The sequence below is a fragment of the Leuresthes tenuis genome, unplaced genomic scaffold (assembly GCF_036924035.1).
Source record: "Leuresthes tenuis unplaced genomic scaffold, fLeuTen1.0.hap1 SCAF_9, whole genome shotgun sequence".
In the NCBI taxonomy this organism is placed as follows: Eukaryota; Metazoa; Chordata; class Actinopteri; order Atheriniformes; family Atherinopsidae; genus Leuresthes; species Leuresthes tenuis.
In genome coordinates this window covers 22,171,460-22,198,192 of record NW_027325363.1, presented here as the reverse complement: position 1 = coordinate 22,198,192, position 26,733 = coordinate 22,171,460, and the positions used below count along the sequence as shown (strand labels likewise).

At 41.0% G+C, this 26,733-nt stretch overlaps 1 protein-coding gene across 2 annotated transcripts; it reads left to right on the top strand.

Moving 5' to 3' along the window:
- The first annotated feature begins 86 nt into the window (after positions 1–86).
- st3gal4 (ST3 beta-galactoside alpha-2,3-sialyltransferase 4) lies at positions 87–25,600 on the top strand. Of its 2 annotated transcripts, none has more exons than XM_072392845.1 (11): positions 87–337; positions 9,199–9,270; positions 12,241–12,319; positions 12,638–12,727; positions 15,026–15,123; positions 15,346–15,409; positions 15,719–15,814; positions 18,438–18,638; positions 19,092–19,229; positions 24,463–24,615; positions 24,698–24,788. In XM_072392845.1, the coding sequence occupies exons 2-10, from the start codon at positions 9,249–9,251 to the stop codon at positions 24,602–24,604; spliced, it is 930 nt and encodes a 309-aa protein (XP_072248946.1). In that variant the 5' UTR covers positions 87–337; positions 9,199–9,248; the 3' UTR covers positions 24,605–24,615; positions 24,698–24,788. The 2 variants fall into 2 exon arrangements, with proteins under 2 accessions (XP_072248946.1, XP_072248945.1); XM_072392844.1 differs by having other exon boundaries at positions 90–337; positions 18,438–18,627; positions 24,698–25,600.
- Positions 25,601–26,733: the final 1,133 nt, after the last annotated feature.

Sequence of the window (26,733 nt, the reverse complement as noted above, 5' to 3'; positions counted from 1 at the left end):
AGCTGAGCGAGAGAAAAGGGAACGCGCTCTGAGAGGGAGAGTCTTTCGGTGAAAACCGTTATGTTCCTGACAAATTCACCACAGCTTCAGAGCGAGCGTGAGCCGTCCCGAGGTTCGCCTGTGCGTTGCTGCACACTGCGTTGTTTGTACACGACGAGCTTTTGATGCTCTCATCACATCTCTGCCTCAACTCCTGTGCGCGCACTTCGGGCATATTTCGTCGATTCCCACTCAGGGACGATCCACCTCAGCGACGTGAACTTGGTTGCAACATCACTGTACGGTACAGCAGGGTTCCTCCATGGCTTAAACTCTCATCTGTCCGGCAGCGCTGCTGGTAAGTGGGGCTTTTTAAAGCCCGTTCGTGCTAGCGGGGAGTAGCTTGTATTGGGGAGTTCTGAGGGCTTTATCAGAACGGATCATCAGCGTGTGACACATTGATGATCCGTTTTAACTGTTCTCTTCGGATCTCAAACTGGCTCTTCTTATTTGGCTGATGCGAGGATTGGATTACATTGACAGATCTTCTACATCTGAGTGGGAGCTAAGTTACGGTCTGACTGTTCATGGTGTCACAAGACCGTTAATTTAAATGTAACGTTACCAACACATCTAAGAGTGGCATTATTGGTTGGCCACTCCTTGGCATTCTCGCACTGACTTTGTAGCAACTTTTGTTCACCCAAAAACTGCAATATGTTATTAATGCTTCGGAGATTTGGCAACAAAGACGTAGGCTACTGTGAAAAAGCCCTGATCTTCCCTTTCCTTCTTTATGTATTGACGGGGCAATGGGAAATAATGAATAAAACACGTGAAATCATAGATGGAAATACAGCATACAAGATTGGCAGCCAGTTTGGTATCACCTTTATTTTTCTTTTAATATTCCAGTACTTCTGCATGTCTCAGCCTTCTCTCCCTGATTCTCTTGTTTGAAAAGGACCTTTTTTTTCCCAGCCACCCTTGTGTGGAAAGCATTTTCATCAAACAGTAGATAGACCACCTGCTTCTCTCAGGTCATGTAAGGTCTTTCTTTTTTGCCCCTCTATCGCTTAGAAGTCTCTTCTCTCTCTTTTTAAAACGTCTGACACGTTGCCTGATTTTCATCACATTTTTTAAGAGGACACCATGGAAAAATGTGCCGAGTTTCAGATGATTTTTTTTTTTAGGAATCACCTTTTTTTTGTCTAAAAATACCTTTTCTTTCCTTTTCTATCTGTCAAATTGCGTTATCTTTGGCATTTTTCATAGAGGCAACAAAAGCAATGGGAACAAATTGTCCATCTTTGCTGCGGATCGCTAGGTACAAAATGCCCGAAGATACAATTTAAAACTCGTTCCTTGGCATTCCTTTTGAATTATGAAGAAAAAAAAAGTTTGGGTACAAGGACTGTACCAAAAATGAATAAAAAAGCAGCAAATGTCCAGAGAAAAACATTGACTTTGACATTGAGAAGAATGTCAGAACATGTTAACAACTATTGCTCAAGACCATTTAAAGGGATTATGAGGAAGTCTGGCTTCCTGATTGGTAAATTCAAACAGAAGAAAAGTGACTTAAAGGATCTACAGCTGAAAGGGCATGTTCAAAAGATGAGATCAATCGGAAAAAGTTGAATTAGAGCTCAGAATGATGGCTCTCTACCGTACATCACTCTATGGAAAATGGCCCTGGTACATCATGAAATCCTTCTTTCTGCCTGGCTCCGTGCCGCGATTCTAAGAGCTGGATCAGCTGGACTGGTTCTTTCAGACTTGAAAGGGCACCAGAGTTGCAGAGTTTAATGCAAATGTCTGTCGAACATTTTTCGTGGGAGTTCTGCCTGTATTCAAGAGGTAGTTGGGAGATTGGACTCACTGACTTCTTCTATCATGGGAGTGTACACAGAAAATTTGACAGAGCACATTCTGTGGAAACTCCAGTTGATGTTTGAGAGTCATACTGAGAACGATAGGACTGGCGCCATGGCACGGCCACTTCCACTTTCTCTGTCAGACTTTTTTCTTCTTTGTGTGAAGCACTGTTAGTATGAGATTGTTTTGTTCAGTGAGTGTAGGGGCATCTACAAAAGAGAGACTTTGTTCACAGATGTTGGGTTTATTGGGGCTTAGAGATATTCAGCACATGGCAACTTGTAGAAAATCAGCTGAAACACATGATATGCCCTCTGCAATAGTGACTCATTCCTGCTTGAATCAATTAGTGTGGTTGTAAAAATACGATGAACACACATCTGTCCTCAAAATGTTCATCTTGGGGATTTGTAATCATTCTCTTGTCTTTGGTGCATGAAAGAGTTGTATTAAAAGCCGACTGGTGTGTATGAGTCATCAGGGAGGTTTCCATAAATCACTTCAAAACAAGTAATTGTTACCGAATTAGGCCATTTTATCCCCATTAAAGGGCATGAATTTGGTAAAACTGGAATGTAAATGTGAAAAGCAGGGAGCCGGACTCTCTGCAGGATTCTTACAGGACGAGCTCCTAATAAGATAGTTTAATCTTCAGTCTCAACTAACCTGTGCAAAAATGTCTCAAATCTAAACGCTTTCAGGCTACCGCTTGGCACTTAAGTTTGAACTCCCACGTTGTCCTCCCACAACCTACACACCATCCCAAGGTCAACACAAAAAAAACAGTGAGGCTTGCTCTTAGAGCTTACAGGATACGGATGAGCATACAGGAAATGTAGCAGCTCTCTTTTTTTTTGGTAGAACAAGCAGGTAAGCAGAGATAATATCTTAAAGAAGTTTCTTGCAGATGTGCCGCAGCATGTTGCGGACTATGGATGAGAATAACCACAAAGCCCAAACACAATGTAACCTTGGTTGCGCCGTAGTCTGACATGCACCTCAAAAAACGACACGTCGCATAGACGCTGGACGTAAGGGCTGTGATTGGTCTGCTCAGAACGTTTTTTTCCGGTGTCAATTGCGGTATACGGCGGTATAAGTTCGTCAAATCGGCCCGTTCACATTCGAAAGTATCGAAAGTGCATTTGTTCATCCAGGTCCCTCAGTGGGTGAACCAGGGTTGCAGAGCAACGTGTTCCCTCGACGCAGAACTTCGGATGCTCAGTGACGACGTCACATCGACGCCGTCGGCTTTAGTCCAGTTTCAGTTGGATCTGGAATTTGTGGGATGGAATGATAACAGTGCGAGAATTTAGTCTCGGGCATCCGTGTTGGATTTGACCAAGCAGCTTTGCCTGCAAATTGAAGGGAGAGAAACCTGTCAGTCCTGTCAAAAAAAGTTCCATTTACACACACGCAGCTTACTAGTTCCATCATTTGATGATCTAAGTTCACTAATGGAACCATTTATCCAAGCTAATTCAACCAAATTTAGCTAACTATTTGATTTTCTTGTCCATTGTTGCATTAGAAAAGTTCAGCGAACCTCTTCAACCGTTTAATTCTGAAATGATATCTTATCTTTAACTTATTGAATGTCCACCTTCTAACCATTGGCTTGCTGTTCTGATCACTTGCCAAACAGCTTCAACCAACTCTCAGTCATAACATGTCCAGGTGTTAGACCTTTGCTACAGACTGTAAAAAAAGATGGACGTAATCACCATGATGTTACCCAGTTGTTTACTGCTACTACCTGCTGTGAATCCCACATATTCGTATAAGAGTCATTTGCCATAACAACCAAACGCTCCCATTATCCATTACTCCCGCATAGATGTAGAAAACCTACACACATTTTTTACCCTTCAGACCTAATTTGCCACCCTGCACCTCTAAAATCAACTGTGAGTTGTTTAATGCTTCACCAATTTTCACGTCAGTTTGTTACTATAGCGTTAATGAAGCATTCAAATACTGACCAACTCTTTTTCTAGTATACTAAAGGGAGTGAAGATGTTTTTATGAGGGTAGTAATCGTTCCTGAAGTTGTGAAAAAAGTCTGCCTATTAAAATGGATTATTGCGGTAATACAAGTAACATGAAGACTAACATGAGTAATCTGTTTTGGCCCTGACCAAACATCAACACGCTCGGGAAGCATAACCTCTTTGATTATCGACCAAACATCTACAAGCTCGGGAAGCATAACCTCTTTGATTATCGACCAAACATCTACAAGCTCGGGAAGCATAGCCTCGTTGACAGAATCAATCAAGAATTAATGAGGGACCTCAGGTTTGCGCTCCAATTCGAGAGAGTTGGTTTTTTTTTGCCAGTAGTTGAAGTTCTTGAAGCTCTTGTGTGTGTTGAAAGAACTCTACAAGCTCTCTACAGCCAAAAAAAAAAAAAGGATTTGATTAACGATTCAATCAATAAGCCTACTTGGATAACTGTTTTTATCGTGTTTGTGGACTGTAGCACACATCACATACGCTTCAGATGCTGGGACTGAATCGATTTCGACTGTGATTCAAGTGATTGTTGAAAGAACTGAAAAAAAGGGGGAATGCATCCTGATGCGACTGCTTACATAGCAATGCACTCATGTAGTCATTATAGACGTAAGACACTGAGAATGAAGACTGAATGCTTTATTGATCCCAAAAGAAATGGTATTGTTGCCGTGTTAATTACAAATTCAGTATTTACAAAAAGCAATATTTTCTGAAAATAAACACTGAAACTTTACCTGAAAAGAGTCCCAACTTCTGACATGGTCAATATGAAAGGAAAGTCAAACTCATCTTTAAATGCATCTAATTGTTAACAAGTGAATCATAATCTAATCAAATGGATTGTGGACCTTGGCTGATGCTCTAAAGCCACTATCCCACACAGATACTTCGAAGTGTGCTTCATCTATTTATTTTACGTTTCTATTTTACAAACGGTCTTTATATTTAACAGACAAACCCTTTACAGTGCTTTGATCTACATGGGCTCATCTGGTGTCCTGATCCATTTTAATCCATGGTACTGTTGCACTCAGAGAGGCTTATGTATAGAGGGGAAAAAAAACAGAAAAAGGCTACATCTGTTGGCATATTCTGTTTACAGATGAGTTGACGTGTTCGTGATAAAATGCATTATTACTTTTTTCCCACTTTCTTATTATTGTTTTTATTGTTGTATGTAATGTATGGGGAGTAGAGATGTAACGATATGGAAAATTTGATATCTCGATTATAGTGACCAAATTATCACGGTTAACAATATTATCGCAATATTCTTAATTGCTGTACAAATGTCCAAAAAACACATGCATTGAAATATTTCTTGAAATTGAAATCTTGTAATTTTCATATCACTCTAAAACATCTGAAGCCAAAATTTGATCAAAATGAAACTTTCACATTAAAGGGGCAAACAACTGGCACAGAAAGAGTTTATTTTGTAATTGGTAAATTGCCGCCTTACATTGTGTCGGCTCCGTTCAGTGGAGCTGACAGTAGACTGGCTGCCTTCGGTTCTGTTTAATTTGGAGACACTTAGCAACACAGCTGCTAACACGGCTAGCTGCTCAGCTGGCAGCTCCTAAGAGTCTCAAAACAAAAACGGAAACCGTTGTTGCATTTTAGGAGGATAGATACTGCTCGAAGCTTGGGAAAGTTGGATGAGGCTGTAATTACATATCCTGATAATCCACCGCGATAATGAGATTAATTTAAACATAAAGGGTGATCTTTTTCGCGTAAAATTTCACCGCACTTTACCGTAATACCGGTAACTTTTCCATCCCTAGTGGGGAGCTATTGCAATCTCATTGTATCCTGTACAATGACAATAAAAGGGAATTGGATAATGATTGTTTGTGTACAATGTGAGGATGTTGAGGCTGACAATAAGGATCAAGATATTATATATATATCAAGAACACCCACAAAGCAGAACTGAAATAGTCTCCTTACCATGTCTATCAGAAAAACCACATACGATATCGCTACATCTTATCTACTGTGCATTCTACACAATTTTAGCTCATCAGTGGATTAAAACACGGATTAAATGTGTTAGAGGTGATTTTCTATTGTGAGCAGAACACACGAGATTTTTTTTGTCCTGTAGAATGTGTCTGTGGTTGAGAGATATCAGCAAGTGATTGCGGAGGGGAAAAGGTCATTGTGACACATAATTTATGTCAGTCTGCACCGTTTTGAAAGGACTTTACCCATTTACAATTAATCCAGTAAATCAAACACACATCTGTCCTTTCTTACAGAACCCAAAAACTTGAAGTATGGTAAAGTTAATACTCGTTTGTGTTAATAAGCTGAATTAATGACAACTCTCCATTTCTTTTAACGTGAAGCAGTTTTCTTGGTAACAGGGGAGGATACGGCTTTAACCAATGATGCCTCTGGCAACAAATTTCCAATTGAATGCCTTTGCCGGAATTACTTCCACTGGGCTATTTTGTGGGAACTGCCTGACTCATCTTTAATCACTACAGTGTGTGACAAAGCACCGTAAGTGGTCTGTCTACATTTCTGTTGTGATCCATGGTTAGATTTACAGCAGGGCTGTAAGCATGTCTGTGGTGAGGGGCATCTCAGACAGAGATAAATCTTTCTCTCAGTTGGTGCCGAACATCTTGAGGACTTCTGCCAGTGCCAGCCAGCTATCCTGTGTGCCTCCCGGCATTGTACCCCCTCACTCTGATCTCCATTCTGGCTCCCCTCCAACTCTTTTTCACTGCAAACCGTATCACATTCAGTCTTCTATTGTGCCTCTTTGCTTTTGTGTTGCCTTTAGAGTCTGCAAGGAAGAAGCCATAGTATATCCAGTTGTTGTAACTGCTGTAGTAAACAGCCTTTAAAAAAGACTGAGGGAAATCTATAATGTGGCCAACATGGACACAAACAAGAAAAAGAACCATGCACTCACCCCTACTGCCAATTTAGATTCACCAGTTAACCTGCATGGACCGTGAGAGGAGGCCGGAGTACCCAGAGAGAACTCCACACAGAAAGGCCCCAGACGAAAATGGAAGTGTTTTTCTAGCTGTGAGGCAGTGCTAACAACCACACCACCAAGCAGCCCAAACGGCATGCAATTATTTGATTTGACGAATCATTTGATTTAAATCTTTGTGTGTAATTGTATAAAAAGAAAATGTCCTATCGTTTTTTGAAAAATATAAGCTCTTGAAACTGACATTTGAACAACTAGTGATTTTTGCCCAAGAACCTTCGTCAAGCAACCTTCCTGGTTCTGTCAGAGCGCGGTTGTCTACCTTTCCACTGCGATCTCAAGACCCACAAATACAAGGTTATTAAAACCTTGCGTCTTTCCACTCTGCTCTCTTAAAGCTGTAAGTGTGGGTGTTTGTTTGATGAGACAGGCTGAACCACAGAACAGGCGCAGTGTAATAGCCGCTGCATTCATACAAAATTAGCCACTGAACCACTTTCACAAAGTGCTTTACCTTTAAAATGCTCTATTTAGTGTAAAATATGTGGTCGAGTGGGACGCGAATTCTATTCTCAACAATGCCACCAGATGGTACCTCTCACTTGAATGTGAACACGTAGCCCGCTGGGAAGACAGTTTCAGACAGAATATGGGAAGCCATCGTTCGTCTTTGTTGGTGCTGCTGAAGATTTCTTTTTAAACTCTCTTGACAATAACAGTCAGGATGGACACACTCCCTTTGATTCACATGACTTCCTTTCATCCATTCATCCATCCAACTATCCATTTTTTTATCCTGTCATCCAGGACATGTCGCCAATCCATCACGGGACAAAACGACTATACACAATCACGTTCATTAAAATTTAGAATGAATAATTGACCCAACATGCATGTATGTGGACATTTGGCAGGAAACCAGAGATGTCAAAACCTAACCAAGTACAGTAGTTGGTTAGGGTTTGGCCAAATAGTTCCCTGATTTAGTTTAGACACCAAGGCATCTTTGTTGGGTTATTTGGAAAAAGTCAAGGGTTTCGTGAACACAGTGCTAACGTGATGACATGCATTTTTTTTTAAACATGTAGCTGGTATTAAATAGAAAATTAGCTTTTTTTATTGAAGACAAAAACTGTTTTTTTTTCTATTTGCACTTTACTTAGAGTTTTACTTTTATTTTGAAACGGGTTGCACGATTGCTTTAATAATTCTGTGTGATCTTTCAAGATGTCATGCCGAAGCCTTGAGTCACACATTTAGACTGATTGTTTTCTGGCCTGCAGTCCAAAATCCAAAGATAGCTAAGGAGGCTGGAACTTGGAGGTTCTGGCATTTTTCATGAAGAAGAAAGTAAATTGTAAAAATGGCTTTCTCTTCTGTCAGTTTGAGACTGGAAGAATTAAGGATCACACCAAAGGCCTTGTCACAACAATGAAATCAGGGATAAGACGCTTTCTTTACTAATAAAAGCATACGTGCAAAAGAGGAAAAAAAAAAGAAGAGTCCTCCCGCTTGTTTGATAAGAGAAGGAAAAAAACAAACACACAATAGAAGTTTGCTTCTGTTCACATTCTTAAGTGCAAGTTCATTTCCAAAAAGATAACCTTGGAGAGAGATGCATCTCAGCTTCATATCCTGCTTGGGATGAAGACACGCCCACTCCAGTCTACAGAAGCCTCACCCTGATTCACACTGTAGTGCTTTGACATTATATTCCAGGTTGTGTAACAACTATTTTTTTTTTTCTGTTATATTTGATCGTGTGGTTTTCACTTCTTCAACGTCTCCATGTTTGGCCGAGCAGGGTCCAGGTAGTCTTACATTACTCTTTATTCCTGCATAGTTGGTTCGATCACCCAAATCCCAAAACAGACTTTCAGCTGTACACTCTTTTCAGTGTAATTTTGGGAGATTTTGGCCTCTGATATTCTTTGATCTGACAGACTCTGTAGAGATAGATAGGATATAAAGATAAAAAGTCAGATGTGTGTTGCATTTAATGCCCCTTGAGTTAATCTAAACCATAATCTAATCTCTCCAAAGCATGGCTGAAACGAGCTGATGCGTTACATCCCTCAGGTCAGGGTCCAGTTTGTCCATCAGTTCACCATGATCCTCTTAAATTGATCGGCCTTCTGCTGCCCTTCTCTCTCTCTTAACTTCTCTTAACCGCTGTCTTGTTCCCTCTTTTTTTTCTCCTGTGTTTTTGAATCCTGAAATTGACTCTCTTCGTCTCTCATTTCAAACGAACACATTTTCAGGTGAATTTTCCTTTACTGTACTTCCGTTTCAGATGTTCTTCTCAGAAGTAGATCGTGCAGTTTTAAAAAAAGACTGTACTAGTAAATGAATTATTTCCCCTTTCAGGATGAGCTCATGCATTACGCAGTCATGAGAGGGAAAAGGATGATGTGAAGATGTCCCAGAAGGCAACTAAAAGTAAGTCTTTTGTTATTAATGTTCTTTATTATTATTATTTAGTCAGCGTTGTTGTAATTCTTTGTTTCTTGGGCTAACATGTTACTAGCTGTAACTTTAAGTTGAACTGATAAACAAACATGCATGTGCTATTGATTATTATAACTAAACCTCGAAAATAAATAGGGAAAATTGAACTTACCAAACACAGAAACGGTACTTTAAAATGCCTGTTGTGAGTATTGTGCTCTCTGCCTTGCAGTTAAGCAGGTTGAGGAGAAGTTTTTAACGGTTTCACATCTACCAGTAAATACGAAAAATAAAATCCAACTGTAAGTAGACAGAGGGAAAATACAGGATAGAATAGATAATATGAGCAGGGGAGTCTTTAGGTTACTTTGTTTTTTAAGTGACTGGTGGGATTTATGAACAGTCAGTGTCTAACCTTTAGTAGACAGCCGTCATAAGAAATTAGAAATACCAAAATGCTAACTATGAGACAGGGAAAATGTAAAAATGAAAATTCATTCAAACGCATATAATTTCTTTAGTCTTCGCTAAAGTCATTTTCAGCCGTAAGCTATCAGATAATTCTGACACATTTCCTTATGGACTTGTATGATTTGGTCAGCCACAAAGCATGAAATAACATGTAGCAACACGGATGTTTTCTTATTTTGCTTATTTGAATTATGTATATTATGAACATGGCAATCAAAAAAACGAACTAAATTGTTTGCTAATACCTGCCATCAGAAAACGAAGTGGCTTGTCGAGATTATATTATAATATTAGATTTAACATTTAAATTTAGATATAATATTTATATTTAGGGCTGGGCAAATATTAAATTCTTTAATCTCGTTAATCGCATGACTTCCTGTGATTAATCATGTTTAATTGCATTGTTATACGCAATATCCAATCATTCAAAAGTAACATATAACGCACTTTTATTGGAACTGTACAGTCATATGATCGAAGTACTCCGGTGATCAGAAGACAATTCAACGTTGCAGTGCTTACAAATATCTTTGGCTCTGTCGACTGCGCTGTCTGGAAGAACTTTGAAATGAAAATGGCCACGTAAAAGTTCTGTAACCTTCTCCATGTTTGTTTAACCCGCTCCATCCGGAATTATTTTCTTTTCTGACTGTTTCCTGTGAGCACCGCAGCAGTAAGCAACATAGTAGGCTTGCTCATGATGGACCTTTTCAAAATAAAAGTCAGTGAGAAACAGACGTTTACAATTAAAAATAAATAATAAAAACTGCATTAATGGGAGACAAATAATTGTTGGCGATAATTAATTAAATTAGTTAATTGCAAAAATAACGCGTTAATGTGCCCAGCCCCAATAGTTACACTTTACGTTTAGATTTATATTTAGATATAATATTAGATTTAACATTCAGGCTCTTTGCATGTTTACAAGTACATTTACAATGTTAGTTTAGCTTGTCTTTCATCTTAAATGTGAGGAAAATGTGCTAAATATGAGGAAATTGAGATGCATATTCAAAATTTGCAAGCTATAAATTTTTACATTTGGCACCCCATAATCCTGAAGGGGTGGACACTCATGCTGATACCTTTTAAAAAATGCAAGTTGATTGGAGCAATACACGGTTAAAGTTTAATAATGTATAATGCTGCATAAGATTGGGATGAACCCATAGGCAAAGTCAGCCCTTGGGTTGATTCACTGCATGTTTGGTCCGTACTTCTGATATTGGCCACTTGCACACTGCTGTCTCCAGAAGATAATTTTTGTCCTAACTTTGTCTCTGATTCTACATTTACCAGTGATACAACTCATCAGCAATCCTCGAGCTTTTTTTTTTTTTTTGAATAGATTGTTCCTGAGATCCAGTCTGTCAGAGGTGACCAAGAGAAACTGATAAACCACAAAACTTTATTCAATTGAAATGCTTGGACATAAAAAAAGAACATAAAAAACACGCACACATATTTTGCTTTTTAAGATTTAAGATATTTAATCATACTCGAATATCAAATTTTGCAGTGTGTTTTCTTAAAGTAAATGTGACAAGTTTGCCCATCGACCCTACAGGTGGAAAGTCCTTATGAGATACATTTTTTTTAAGACCTTACTAAACCACAATATTTCCAGAAGTGTTATCTAATTCATCTGTTTGTACAGGCTACTCTGAAGCACTTCAGAGACAGTAATATACAGAATTTGAACAGGTTGCTGCACTCAAAGCTTCCCCACGTTTCGAACAAATGTTCGAACTTCGAAGACAAAATGGCAGCTCTCGAACCTAACCAAGCTCTTGTGTTATAATGTAACGTTACACTCTGTGTAATACCAGAGTCTGAGATACATTTCTCTTATTGCCTTGTAAAATTAAAGACGTTTAAAAAAAAATAGTCAAGTGTGCTCAATTTCAAGTATCATTTTGTAGTTTTGTGGGTAAGCATCTATTTCTAAACGTAACCAAACAGCTGAAAACTGAAAACAAAAAAATACTTGAAGCCACAGGATGAGGTTAAACTAACCTAAACCAATTTCACAACTCTGCAGTGGTTTTGCACAACGTACAAACTTACTTTTGCTGGAATTCAAATCAAGCCTATAAAACCCAGGATTACGGAGCCCGTTAATGCTTAACTCCAGTTTTTTCTATTTCAACTTTTTTTAAACTTTGACTGTTATTTGAACAATGATTGAACAGGTGGCATGTTTGAACCTGATTTGTGTTTTGTAGTTCAATAATTCCACCCCTTGCATTCAAATCGAAACCATTTTGGGTGGATGGTTTCTCTCTAGTAAAACTGTACATTTGCCCCTTGCGCAAGTAGTACTGATTTCAGTTTTCTTTTTTTTTCACCACTCATAGTCACACAAACTGTACATTTTCTTCAAATGGGCAGGTAAATACCTGCTCAATTAAATACAGACTTTCCTTTCCCTTTTTCATTCTATATGTTTCTTTCATTATATGTTTTTGTCTTTAATCACTTTAGCATGGTGCCTTATGCTTGTCCCAGTTGTCATCATCGTCTCCTGTGTCACATACTACTGTTCCTACATCATTCTTCAGAGGTAATGCCACACACACTGACACAATCATGAATTTTTTATCAGTTGCTCTGCTCTAAAGTTCATACAATCCACAGAAATGCCCCTTTCTGGTAAAAGAAACCAAAAAACAATCTAGTGAGGTCTGTGCCGTGACTACAACATACGAAGGCCAGCAAAATTCTGATCGTTGAGTGGTCTGGGCTGCTGGTCAGCTGAAGCCTTCACACTTGCCCACTCTTGCACTTTTCCAGTGGTCTGGACACTGTTGCTGGCACATGACATCTTTATGGATTCAGCAGCAGTTTTTAATACAAGTTGTGGTAACTGTCTGTGTTTCAGCTCTGGCGGCACCAATAAGTTTCTGAACAGTAGCAAGTCGCAGTGCGGTGGCTGGCTAACCCAGAAGAAGTGGGAGAGCCTTAACTTTAAGTGAGTAATGGCATTTCTTTATTTTGGGTGGCTTATTAAAGGAAAACACTTTGCCAGTGTTTTTTATTTGAGCGGAGGTGCCAGGTCCCTTGAAAGTTGCCCGCGATCTGCCACAAAGGGAAAAAAACTCTTTTTTTTCGTGAGAAAGGGCAGAACCTATTATGAAAGATGAGTTTCCATCTGACTAGTTGTTATTGTAAGTTTTATACACTCAAGTGGAATGTCTTGACTGAGTGATCAATGGGACAAAGTTAATAGATAAACCAGTGTTAGCTCATGTATATGCTACTGATAAAATTCCGTTGCGGTACACAATAGTTTGAGTAAGTAAACGTTGCTTCACATTCTCCAACCCCTTCTCATTTATTTTTCTTTTACTTTATTATCAGTTTATTCAGCTGTATATTTACTTGTCTTTCTGTGGGCTCTGCTCTCTTACAAAATAGAGAAATGGTCACCATCTGTGGTTTGTCCCAACCTTCTCCAGGGTCACTGTTTATTTCTTCAGCCCAGCAGACCTTCCACTGCCAACCCGTAAAAAATGTTTGGGCCCATAATCCCTGTGTTTACCCCCGTAAAAGAACACAATTTCTTAAGGGTTGATGGTCCACTCTTCTGTGATTTTTACATTAGTTATTACATTCACAGGGAGTCCTTTCAGGCAATCTCTGTGATTTTACTCCAATTAGACCCCTCCAAAAGAGGTTTAATCTGATCTCCTGCAGAGAGGTAGCTGGCTCACGAGGGTAATAAATGTCTCAGATAAAGACAGTAGGTCATAAACAGCTGCAGCCTGAAGCCAACAAGGACAGATATGCAACCCTTTCACTTAATACAACCTGCTACATTTATTTCACTCCACAGGCTCTGTGAATGTTCTTATTTTCTTTTCCCTCTCCTCAGCAGAAAAAATGCCAATGTAGGATTTTAATGAGGGACATTGCTGTTGAATGACATCATATAAATGGCTGATTTTCCTTTTCAGTCTGGTTTACATGCCTTTTTTAACAAGTTGGCACGATTTTCTTCTCATTAAATCGCATGAGAAATTCTTCGGTCAAACTATCACTTGGCTTAAGCACAACAGTTGTCTTCTCACCCCTACTAAGAAAAAAACAAGAAGCTCCTCAGACCACCCGGCTTTAGAGGTGAAGAGTGAAGGGCGGGGAAGTGAGCAACTACTCATTCTGCCCCCGTCCTCCTGGGGTTGTGCCTCTTGATACCAAAGGCTTCTTCCTACTCCGGCAGCTGCTTAACGAAGCTCGGGAGGAAGAAAGTTTGTCAATCAGATCGCAACTGTCTATGACAGAACCGTGCAGTCATATCAGCTGCAACCAGAGTTAGATCCTGAACAGAGAGGAGCTTCCCTCAGCAGAATGTTGGTGAACAATTAGATTTCATATGTTCACACGTTGGCTGAAGACACGCTGGCTGTGTTATAACTGACTGCAAGTGTCTCCAGTTTATGTCATATGCTGTGTTTTAGTATGCTGCAGTACCTGTGCCTCTGACACGCCACTTTCTGCAATAAACTGGAACACGGGCTGCATTGTGGTGTCGGGCTTCGCACTGCGAGCCCCCACAGCAGGAGGGAAATTTATCTAGGGTGTACTCTGACTCTCACCCGGTGGCAGCTGGTGGAGACTCCAGGCTCCCCGTGACTCTGAGTTGCATAAAGCGGGTATGGGAATAGAATAAATGACTGAACCGCAAACATGATGAAGCCATTCCTCCGACCCTCAGGCTCTTTCTGAATATAGATATAGATGATTTATCGCCCCTGTTTGGCACTCTTGGGTATAAGTTATAGGTCCCATTAAGCGATACTTTCTGAGCAGTGCATTCAAAGATGGCTTCATCGTTCTAGCAGGTTGAACGCGAGCAAGAAAATTAGGCCAGACGGAGGAGGAAAGTTGTGCTTGTCAAGTGATTTAGTTGTTTTTTTTAAATCCCAGCGGGCGACAGAGGGAGATAATTGTTTTTTAGTTGATAGTGACTTCAAATATCCAAATTTTATTTTCTTATAAAATGTCCCCTTTAATTCTTACCAGAACACATTTAACAGTTAAGTCTGCAGCTAAGCAAATGAGGCAGGTTTTCATGAGTGCTGTACCGTGTGGCTGTACAGATGTTATTGTCAATTGTGTGGTTCTATCGCTCTGGCCAGCACTTCTCACAGTGGTTTTCTTCAGCCTCGCTGCCGGAAACCTCACTCATATCCTCCTGTGATATAATTCATCTCAACACTGCAGCCCTGTTTTATGTTATAATTCCTGCTCGGACACTTCTCTCTTGCAGCATTAGCAGACAGACGCAGCTTTTTCTGAAAATGAAGGATTTCTTTTGGCGGGACCATCAGTCAAAGCAGACGTTGCCTTATGGCATTAAAGACAGCGGTATGTTGACTTTCCATCGTATGATATCCTTTGCACGCTTTCCTCAGTATGTCTCACATTTTACTGTTTGACTGACGAATATCACCTACAAACGCTCCACATTAGATCTGATGAAAACGATATTGTGATTTTGAACGTGTAATACAAGCGATACCCTAAGAAACGGTCTGTGTGAATTGAGGCTTTCAGCAGTCCGAGCACTTATCCTGCTTTCTTTTCCAGAGCTGCTGCTACTCAAAGTTCTTGCTGTAACTTCGAATTATCAAATGCCAGCTAAACTTGAAAAGTAAGTATGAACCAAGCAAACTTGCCAAATGAAACTCATTAGGCTCGTCGTTTTACTGTCGCAGCAAAGGTTCATATTGACTGTTTTAGATATTTGATTTCATTGATTGAATGTCATGAGATATTCAACCTTTTTTGACCACTTGGCCAGTTTATGCGCTCATTAGCAGAGAATCCTTGTGTGCTGTAGTATCTTGCTGATTATGCCTCTCGACAAGCGTTCTGTTCCTATTTTGAACACTGCGGGAAAAGCACAAGACCATCAATTTGTCATGCCTGTTCAGTGTGTGTGGTGTGTTTTTCTCTACAGCCGCGAATGCAGAACCTGTGTTGTGATAGGCAATGGCTTCGTCATTAAAAACAGCTATTTGGGAAGCGCCATCAACAAGTATGACGTTGTGATTCGGTAAGCAAGGCTCACGCCACACAGAAACGTTAATGCAGCCATATCCACAAGCCCAATTCCAAGAGTGTTGGGTAAACTTTGAATTAGAGCGAAATGCAGGGATTTTCATATCTCATAAACCAATGTTTGCAATAGATCGTGGAAAACATGTCAAATGTTGAAATTGCAGAATTTCTATTCCGTCGTTAAAAAAAAAAAAAAAAAATGAACTCATCTTAAATTTGATGACATCAGCACCTCTCAAAAGAGCTGTGACAGGGCCATGTAGCAGTCTGTAAAAGTCTTGGAACTGAGGAGATCCGCACTGATAACAAGTCTCTTTTCTTCTTTAGTTTGGAGGATGTGGTCTCCATGATTTCCAAAAAGAATTCGGTTTGATTTCTCTAACCGCAGAACTGTTTTCGACTTTGCCTCGGTCCATTTTAAATGAGCTTTGGCCCAGAGAAGACATCAGGGTTTGTGATCTTGTTTACATTTGGCCTTTGCATGATAAAGCTTTACCCTGCATTTGTGGATGGCACGGTGAACTCTGTTTAAATACGATGATTCCTGAAAGTGTTCCTGACACCATTCAGTGATTGCAGTGACCTAATCATGCCTGTTTTTAATGCAGTGCCAATGGAGGGCATCCAACAGGGCTTTTTTCTGTAAAAATATGCCTTACAGTGATGGTGATTGGCTCTTCTGCTCTCATTGAAGACAAAAAGTGCTCAAAAAGCTTGTGATCTTCTTGGATCCCAATCATTGCCACTTGTGTTATATTTTCTATTTTTGATGGATAGTCTAATACCAGTGGAATTCACATAAAAAATAAAACACGTAACCTCTACATGACGACTGTCGTGTTTCAGGTAAGAACGTCAGAATCAGCTGGAGATTGTTTCTTTTCTTTTTTTTCTTCCCCCTGATTACTGACAGTAGGACATTCATTTGATTAGTTGCAGACTTATGATGGAGGGCATCCAAATGTGGGACATTGACACTGATCATGACACAGCCATCCTCTTCAGTTAGCAAAGTTTGGGGTCATATCAAGTTCTTTGGAAGGAGAGAGGAGAGCCTTTGGTTTACTCAGGGACAGAGATATTTTGCAAATCTGACTTTACATCTTTGGTATGAACACATGTATTGTGAGTTTTTATAAGCCTCTTTTAAACAGCCTGAATTTGGCCCGTCCACAATGCATTTTTCTCCTCACACCAGTTACCTCCCCTCCTCCTCCCCCACGTCTCTACTTACCCTTTTAGAAGCTAATGGTTTCCTGGCCAAGTAGACTAAGGTTATTGACGTTCAGAATTCAGTGCATGCCTGAGAGCTTGACGTCATCAGGGTAGTTCTATCGCAGAAACCCAGCTAGACTTTTTAAAAGCCTGTTGAGACTTAAGTTTCCACAGTGCAGACTGATCAATTTACCAAACAAGATCTCAGCTTGTGCTACTGTGTCCATTGATTGCAGAAGGACTGGGCTATACTGGGATTTACAAAGTTCTTCTCTGAAAAATCTGTTAAAAGGTAATGAAACATGAATGTTTCCTTAAATGCATGTGCAATTTGAAACCCGGGCACACTGGTGTGTTAGTTCATGGTAACTATTTTACAGTGTTCTTTAAAGGCTTGTTTTTTTAGCTCTATAACATGTGACAGCAGAGCATGTGTGGAGGGAGAGGGACATTTTAAAACAGTTAGTTACATGAGGTCTTGGTTTCAGTCGTTGTAAACGTTAGTTAGAACTAAACCAACAGCATTGGAAGTGGGATCTGACTACTTTAGTTTCACTATTTATTTGTGTCATTTCGTGCTAGACTTGAAAGTAGTGGTGAAACATCCTTCACTTCAGTGGTCATTGCCTCGTTTTTCTTTGCATCTCAGTATGTTATACGGCTGGCACTTTTTTTTTCTCCCAAAAATGCAGTTTTGACAGAAAGTGCAATTATTCAGGTGTAGGCAGATTTTAACCTGCTGTAGCTGACTGTGCTAAACAGTCAGTATAAATCTTTATTGATCCCAAAGAGGAAAGTTGTTGAAGCAAATTTGATTTATTTATTTCAGAAAGGATTTAGATTCAATTATTTATTTAGCGTGGGTACAAGCTAGCAGCCTTACACCTGCATAGTGGCTAGAATTGAAAAGAAACAAGCAAAAATGAAAAAAAGATGCTTTACTCGTTGCTGTCACTGAGCAAATAGCAAGCCCACTAAAAAAAGCAGACTGGGCCTTTTAGGTGAGGATGGATTAAGGAGACATGAGCTAAAATAGAGCATTTTAAAAAGACGGTGGCAACAAATTGCTGTACAAGTACGAGAAAAACAATGTGATTGATCTGATTGAGCATTAAAGCATGTGGACGCACTCTTATGGATCCTTTGAAATAAGATGCAAAGGGTCTGACGATGAGGACGATGTGGACTCTTTATAGAAGAACCAACATTTAATTACCAACAGAGTAAAGGAAACGTATTCTCATGGCACGCAAAAGGTCTTAATGAAAAATCCTTCAGTGAATAAAATGATTGGATGCAAAGTGTAGTGAACACATCAAGGCTTCAGGGTAAAAACAGCATGCTATGATAACACCATGGAAACGGTTTGCTTTCTTAAACATGGAATCACGCTTCTTCCGCAGCTTAAATAACGCTCCAGTAAGAGGCTATGAGGAGGACGTGGGGAACAAGACCACCTTGAGGTTCTTCTACCCCGAGTCTGCCTCCGACAACCCCGGACTGCACAACGAGCCTGGAACGCTCATGGTCCTGGTGCCTTTCAAGCAGCAAGATCTGCGCTGGGTCAAAGAGATCGTCTATGATGAGAAGAGGGTACAGGATATGTGTGAGAATGCACTCTCTCACACGCAAACTCACCCACACACAACCCACTCTGTCTGATTTTCTTTGTCTCAGCATCAACACGCTCTGTTGGGTTTTCTCCCCAGCTGCTTTAAGTCATCCATATCAGCAATAAATACTTCAACTTCAGTAATGTCAGGGCTCTTTAGACTCCAACGTAGTTTCCATCGCAGACATCCTTCACTCTGCTGCTGCCGGCACCTCCGGCCTCCTACCGCTAATAGTCGCAGGGTCATTACCTGCTAATTTGCACATTGATCTAGTGGTCTCCAGACATGAGGGAGTCATCGGTTCAATTGCATCTCAGTTTGCGTAAATGAACCCTTTCTGCCAACCAAAAATAGCAATCATTTACTCCCTTACTGTCTTTTTGTTGCCTTCACATCCATAACATCCTGGCTTTTATCGCTCCCTCTGTTATGTGTGCATTTAAGGTCAGGAAAGGCTTTTGGAAGCCTCCTCCCCAAATCTGGTTGGGTGACTTCAACAAGATCAGAGTGCTGGACCCACACTTTTTGCACCAGACTGCAGAGAAACTGCTCCATATCCCTCTTCACCCGAAGGGGAAACAGGTGAGGCGTCTTTAGAAGTGGCACTTTTGCCACTGTCAAGGCTCAAACTGTTGCTCTCTAACTACACTTGCACCATTCAGTGTTTCTGGCATCCACAAAAGCAATTTCCCCACTAAAAGCTTCTCTCTTGTTTGTTCCTTTTTCTCCCATATCCCCCTTTCCTCCTCATGCCCTTCACTGCTGGCCACAAGAATGTTAACAAGGGTGGAAAGAGCATCCACTGATTAGCCACACTTCCTCTACAGATGTGTCTTGAGCTGTGTGACAACAGTTTATTTGGAGAGACATGTCTCTTGATATATAGTAGGTGATAGGTTGAAGGTTATTAGCAATTTTGTGGATCCAATTACTTCAGAACATGATGAAGATAAGCTTCTGCTTGGCATTTGTCTGGCATGGTGTCTCATTACAAGATAAGAGCCTCGTGTCTTCTGGGTTTCACTGCGAGTTGCTGTGAAATAATTAGGTTTTGAAGAGAGGCCAGAATATGATGTGCATTCAGCCTGATGTTCTGTTTCTCAACAAAAGTCTCCTCCCTTATCTTCTTCTCTGCAAAGCTGGATATTTAGCTGTTTTCTCTGGTAAATATCTACTTCGTTTCTGTCACTGTTTGCTTTGCTAAGCTGAGGTTGAAGTCAATTGAAGAAACGAAAATGCCATCGAAAGCAGAAACCCAGAATTGAGAGAGAGATGCGGTTGTGCAACAGCGAAGCATGATGCATGACATTTTTTTTTTATATGGAAGATTATGAAACTGTGAGTTTGGACTTGGATATCATCCTGCTTGTGTGGAAGGACATTTCCATTGGCCCTTTGCGTCCCATCTGGCGAGTGAGGCCTGTTGTTGTGTGTTTGGTGGGGATGGTCCCTGACGTTGGCCTGGGCCAAGTTTTGTTTTGGTTCTGCTTGTTCCCCCTCTCCGGAGTCCCTTTTGTTTAAGAGCGAAGGGGGTGTTACTCTTTTGGACTGCGGCACAAACACAACTGGCTGATGCATGAGAGGAGTGAGCAGTGGGAAGGCAGTGACCCTACAGGCAATCGGCAGGCTCACCCAACAGGAGCTCAGCGCCATCTGTATGAAAAGGTCTGGGTGAGAGGGAAGTTATGCAGCATCAAAACATCTGAGACTGAACTGTTTTTCCTCAATCACACTGCTTTTTGTCAACATCTACATTCTTTATAGTCTTTTTTTCTTCCGGTGCTCCTTTCCTTTCTTCTGTCCATGAACGTTGGGCATTTCTCATCTGCTGAACAGGGTTCTTAACAGTAGGAGGCCTGCTGTTGATACATACCTCACCCTTCCTCCGCTAATAACCCTACCAGTTAAACAAGGAGCCCCGCAACACATGCAGTCTTAAAGCGCAAACTGTCCACCATGCATTTCCTTCACCTTAACTTCCTCTCTTGCTCAAAGTTAGCAGTTTTCACACATCTTTCAAGTCAGGACTGTGCTTGTGCATCGTTGGCATGTGGTATGCCCTTTATTCTTTAAAGGAAGTGGTGATACAACTGACGTCATGTGTGCAAGTGAGAGCAAATGTGAACTACCCAAGCAGAAGAAAGCAGTGAGGGAAAACGGAAGCCTTCTTTTTGCTAATTTGTGAAAAAGGGCATTCCTAGCAGTTCTCTGCTCACACCTGTTTTACGTCAGTGTGAGCACCAAGGATCCTTACCTCCAAACTATTGATGACGCAGGAAAGGATTTCCTATCATAACCCTCCAATGAAAGTGATAGTTCTGCAGGTGTGACCCAAAGCGAATCTCATGGCAGTGGGGTGGAGGAGAGGACTGAGCTCATACCACAGTAATGGAGTTGAAAGGAAGGCAAGGAAAAAGGAAAATAGAAGCGCTAAATTACTGTTGGGTGGATGGTCATAATGTGCCGGAGCAGTTGCTGGTGGTCAGAAATCCACATGGAGAATGATTTACGCTTTGTTTGCCCCGGCGTGTGAGGTAATGTAAACATTGTGTGAGTGCAAATACATTGTCAGAGCAGGCATGCATTAAAACCTCCTGTGATTATCTACCGAAAGTTAGCTTAGCTTAGCATTAAGTATAGGAACTTTGTGTCTGACAGTAGCTCTGCAGTAAATCTGCCAGTCGGTTAAAGGCCGTTACTGTCTGGAAATCAACAAGATGACATTAAAGTTTAAGTATTCATTTCGGTTATAGCTGAAATATCAACCAGAGAAGCTTTGATTCTGGTAAACATCACTGTAATCTCAAGCATCGGAAGCGGGCCCCTGAAAACAAGGACGCACGTGCAACGCTGAGACATGGGACAAAAGAAAGGCATGGGAAACTTGGTCATAACATGGAAAGCTGAAGAGGAAAAAGGATTGATTAGAAAGGAAGCCTTATTGTGGAAAAGGATGGAGAAAGTTTCTTCTTTCTCCATCTCATGTGGAATGGATTCTCCGTCTTGCTTCTGTGAACACGGATAATCATTGACAGAGGCATAAGGAAAGTGGCAAACGGCTCTGGGAAGTCTCAGTGCACAGAAGGAGCCAACTCGGGACAAAGCAACAAACATTTCTCATCTCATTAAATCTCACATTTGTTCCTTGTTATTCTGTAAACAAGCTGAAGACATAAGCTGGGCCACATAATGTTCTGCCTCTATTTTTAACCTTTACCATTCTAGTAAGAAATATTCAACCATCCTCACTACACTGAATTCACTGCCAGCCCAAGGAGCTCCTCCCACGTACTGACAGGGACAAACACAGCAGATTTCAGCTTGTAATGTATAACTTAAGACTTGAAACAAGCTGCGGTTTTCTGTGGTTAAAGAAAGACAAAGAAATCGTAGCAAAAGAGGAGGAATTATTGTTTTTTTTCCTCCCAAATTCCCCTTTTTCGCAGAGAAGTCTAATGTTCTTTTTTCCCCACATGCAGTCAGTAATCCATATCAAGCGGTCAATGAGACTGTCAACAAATCTCAAAACATTCGAGATAAAGCAGAGAGCCCTTTGTCCTCTGCATGAGACAAGATGCACACAAAAAAAAGAATGAATTTTTGTGTTAGGTCAACCGAAAGCAGACTTTTAAAATGCATGTAGACCTGCTCGGCCACCTGGAATTGTACAAAAATTGAAGCTCCGAAAGCAGGACAAAGGCTCAGAGTTGTTGGAGTTGCAGAACCGTCCCTGCCTGTGTGCTACAAACTAAAAGTTCCACCTTTTAGTAAAAACAGGACCTGCTGGCACAAGGACGGTGCAAGCTGAACTGGAGCTGTGGCTCAACTCAACTGTACATTTGACCATCCTCACAGAAACACTCATCCCACCACTGACCATACATAACCCATCTTTTAACCCTAATCCTAACTATTCACAAAGAAATGCTCTCACCCTATTTCTGACCTCCTTTTCAAGCCTAATCCTGAAACCTAGTTCTAATTCTCAAACTGCCCTCTAAACATGGAGGGTCCAGCTCTTATGGTCCCAACAAAGCTGACTGACCCCACGAGATTTAAGTAAAACATATCAACACTTTATAAACTCAACAACAAGTAGTGGACGTAACATCTTCTCTCCACTTTGTCTTAAATGTCTGCTTTAAACGGCTGATAAGTGCATGTGCCGCTAGAACACGACATGCTGGTAAAACGTTTCTCACTTTGAAAAGTATGAGGTTGTAACTCGTCATTGGCATGAAGTACAGGGGAGCCCTGAGTTAAGTACTCCAGTCTCAGGGATTAAAGCCGCAGTAATCTTTCAGTCAAGTAACCAAGACCTTTGGAATGCTGCGAGTAGCAGCAAGAGGGAGAATGACCAAGACATTATGGGGATTTAGTCTCGATAGTAAAACGCAAAGAACATTTCCACGATATTCACCGAAACAAAGAGTTGAGAATGTTGGTTCATTTATCTGTGGGTATGTGCAGGAAGTTGGGTAATTCTTGGGTAAAAATCCTCTCTTTTGGCCCTTCCTTCTGCTCCGGAAACATTGCCTCCATCTCGTGTGTTTGAAGAAAAAAAAAAGTAAGAAAAGTTTTTTTGACCAAGTGGAGTGGGCATGTGATTGAGGAGTTTTTCATAAGAAGTGGAAGAAACCAATGTGAGGTCACCTGTAGATGGTTAACACTTGGGGAGTTAAAAGTGTAGCCGTCAGCATTTTTTTTGTTGTGGTTTCTCAAGTCAGATCCCGTTCCTTCTGCTTTAATGTGCAGTCTATGACTTAATTTTTTTCTTTTCTGTGGATTTACCATCCTAATCACACAGAAGCTACAGAATCACCCACTAACAAGGACTGTTGAGCAGTCACAAGGTACCGCCACCTGGCGTGCTACCGGCAGCTTTCTGCAGGCTGTCATTCACAGCCTGACAGACGCTTGTTTTGGGGACGTCGTTTGACACAGTTGTTGACTATAGTGATAAAAATAGCCTCCGGCAATAGCCCTCAGCCCTCATTTCCCCTACTAGCCTGGCTTTCTAAGTACTTGAATGGAAAGGCCTCTATTCTTAAACGTTTGGAAAAAAGATGGAACATCTTGAAGAAGCAAGAAAAGAAGTCCGGTTGACTTCTCGGGCGATTGTAATTTGCTGTTGCGTGTGCCGCTTCGAGCCGCACTTTCAGAATCCATGATTTTAACTGGCATCCTAGTTTTTGTGGACCAGCTTTTGGATCCTTAACAAGCTCAGTAGAATCCACCCATATGGCTGTTCGTCCAATAGGAGCCCAGCAGTTGAGCTAAAAGCCAACTAAGTACACGTTGTTCCGTCTTACGTTTCTTTTTAGCTCATGCTTGATGCAAAGCTTATTGCTGACTAATGCAGTGAGCTGCTGATCCTGTAACACCTCAGATCTGATGGAACGAAAAGGTCGTTGAACAAAAACTAAACTGTTTTACTTGTGCAGCGAGACTGTGAGGCAGCATATGGAAAGGCATGTGCTGATGAAGAGGCAGTGTGCAGCAGCTTTTTTCTTTTTCCTTCTGCTGCCATCTAGTGGTCACCCAAATCATAGTATTAATGCTTGCTTGAGTGTCACTTTTTATGACGTTTTTACCTCTTTTATTGAGTAATGCTCATGATATGTATGTGCGCATTTTAGCACTTCATCTTATTGAACTGACCGACCCATTTTTGGGGTGTCTACAGTATGCCTGCGTGTCTCTTTCAGTGTTACAACCAGGAGTTTTTGATATGGAACATGTTCAAATTTAAGCAGCGTGTCAGGAGAGATTGTCCTATTGCCATGGAATGTCATTATCCTCTGTTTTGTCACAGAATCCTGTGCATCCTACCACGGGTATCCTGGCTGTCTTTGTTGCGCTCAACTACTGTGACGTGGTTCACGTGGCCGGATTTGGATACCCTAATTCAAAGAACCCGCAGCAGCCCATCCATTATTATGGACACGAGACTATGAAATCTATGATGGTGGGTAGCAGTCATCTTTCAATTGTGCTTCCTTTGACATGCATCTGTAAAAAACTTGCGCGTCTTCCTCTCTCTGTCGCAGAATTCTTACCATGACCTCAAAAACGAAGCTGAAGCCTTAAGGAGACTGGAGGATTCGGGAGCCATTCTGTACCTGCACCCGCACTTATGATGCACCCCCACCATCTGACAAAGGAAGAATGATAACCACCACAACTGATTACCAAATTCCATTTGTACTTGGTTTGGGTCTGAACTAAAGCAGCTGTTAATGTGCCTTCTGCGTTGGGATACGGTACTCTTAAGCTTGTGCATTAAGTCCTTATGTGATGACTTGACTGTCACAGAGGCAGCAGTGAGGAGCGTTAAGCTGAAACGTTCGAGAAGAGATTTAAAGTGCTTTGGAAAGGTTTTATGCCAGAGCTGTGGCTCAGCATTTTGCATAACTTTTGTGACTTGCAGTTTTTGAATGACAACTTCCAAAGCTAATTCACAAGCACTGAGGTGGTGACCCAGTTCTCTCTTTGTGAGAAAACCTGCTTTGATTTCCCTTAATTTCGGATCGTTCCAGGCTTTGTTGCGGCAACACTGCAGGTATCAGCCTTTGCAGATACATCTGTAGCTCAGAGAAGGGGCTCATTAGTCCATAGGTTTCATGTGTATCTGTGGGCAGTAACGTTAACAAGCCTGGATTTTCTTTTTTTTGTCATCCACTCTGCATGGGGTCAATGGGGATTCACATTCAATGCTATAGACTTTTTAGTTAAAGTGAGCTGTTTACAAATTGACACAGATTTACTTTACTTTGATATTCCTTGGACTGAAAACTACATTTCACTACATTTCGATTACATTGATTCTGTAGCGATGAGGTTGTTTAATTTATTTAACTGTTTTCTTCGAATACAAATTGTGCCACTGGATATTTTTGTATGTACAGAATGAATTACATTTTTAATTAAAAAGGTTATCAAAATGGAGCTCATTTGAGTGTCAGCCAACTTATTGTTCTTTTAAATGTGTTCATGTGAATTAGCAGCACCTGCTTCGGCGAATCGGAGCGATCCAGCACCGAGCTTCTCTTGTGTTTGACATTTATTTTTATATCACTTCTTACCACTAGATGGCAGTGACAATCCTCAGCACGCCAAATGTACAGCAGGTGCTGGAGTGTGCTGCACTGCACATGGTGCAGTCATGCAGCAGTCCCTCTTTAAGTGCCTGGGGTGGTAAAAAAATGTTGTGTGCACTTGAAATATGAACATCTGGAGGCCCAGGAAATTGCACAGCTAGTGAGTGACTAACCAACAGGACAGATGTTGATGATATGAATAGTGACTGCTTACTTTTTGATGCCACATTTCTAAGATTGTGGTACTGTTGAGCTAAAATCTCATCACACTTGAGTGCAGGGTGGCATCTTTTGAAAAAATGGAATATACATATTCTCTTCAAGGTCAGACTACAAGGGAGTGATGAAGTGGAACCACCACATGACTTCCACAGGATGTTTTTACTACGCTGCCTGACTCTAATGTTGTCCGGCTCGTCTGTACATGCTGCCTGGTCTAAATCTGCGTGTTTCACCTGCATATTGCTTATAAGGAGGTTATTCCTGTTAGTAGCACAGTAAAGGCTGCATCTACCCCCTTATTCCGTTCTCCAGGTGTTAACCGATCTTCTTGCAATGGAATCAGACAGCCCATTCGAAGCTTATCATTTTACATCCGAGAGTCACCCCGTGCATTGCGTGTGGATACGGTGTCGCCTGCGATTCTTTGTCTGCCCCTCCTCTTGTGCTCAAACCCTTTTTAAAAATGTGCACAGACAGAAGGTTTGTGTTTGCCATTTTACGCATGACTGCACACATGCAGTACATGCACATGGGTTTGATTATGAGATGAAATTATTTGGACTGTTAATATACATTTGTTGTCCCAAAACAACAATGGGGGGGAAGAGTTAGTGAGCCCTGTCACGTCATGCTCAGCGGGCTGTGTTAACTTCCCTCACACAAGCGGGAGTTACGTAATTGAACGAGGTTTGTGTGAATCTGCAGGCTGCTCATGTGACAACTGCAAATCAGGTCAGACTTTTCTGGGGAAATCTATCGTACTA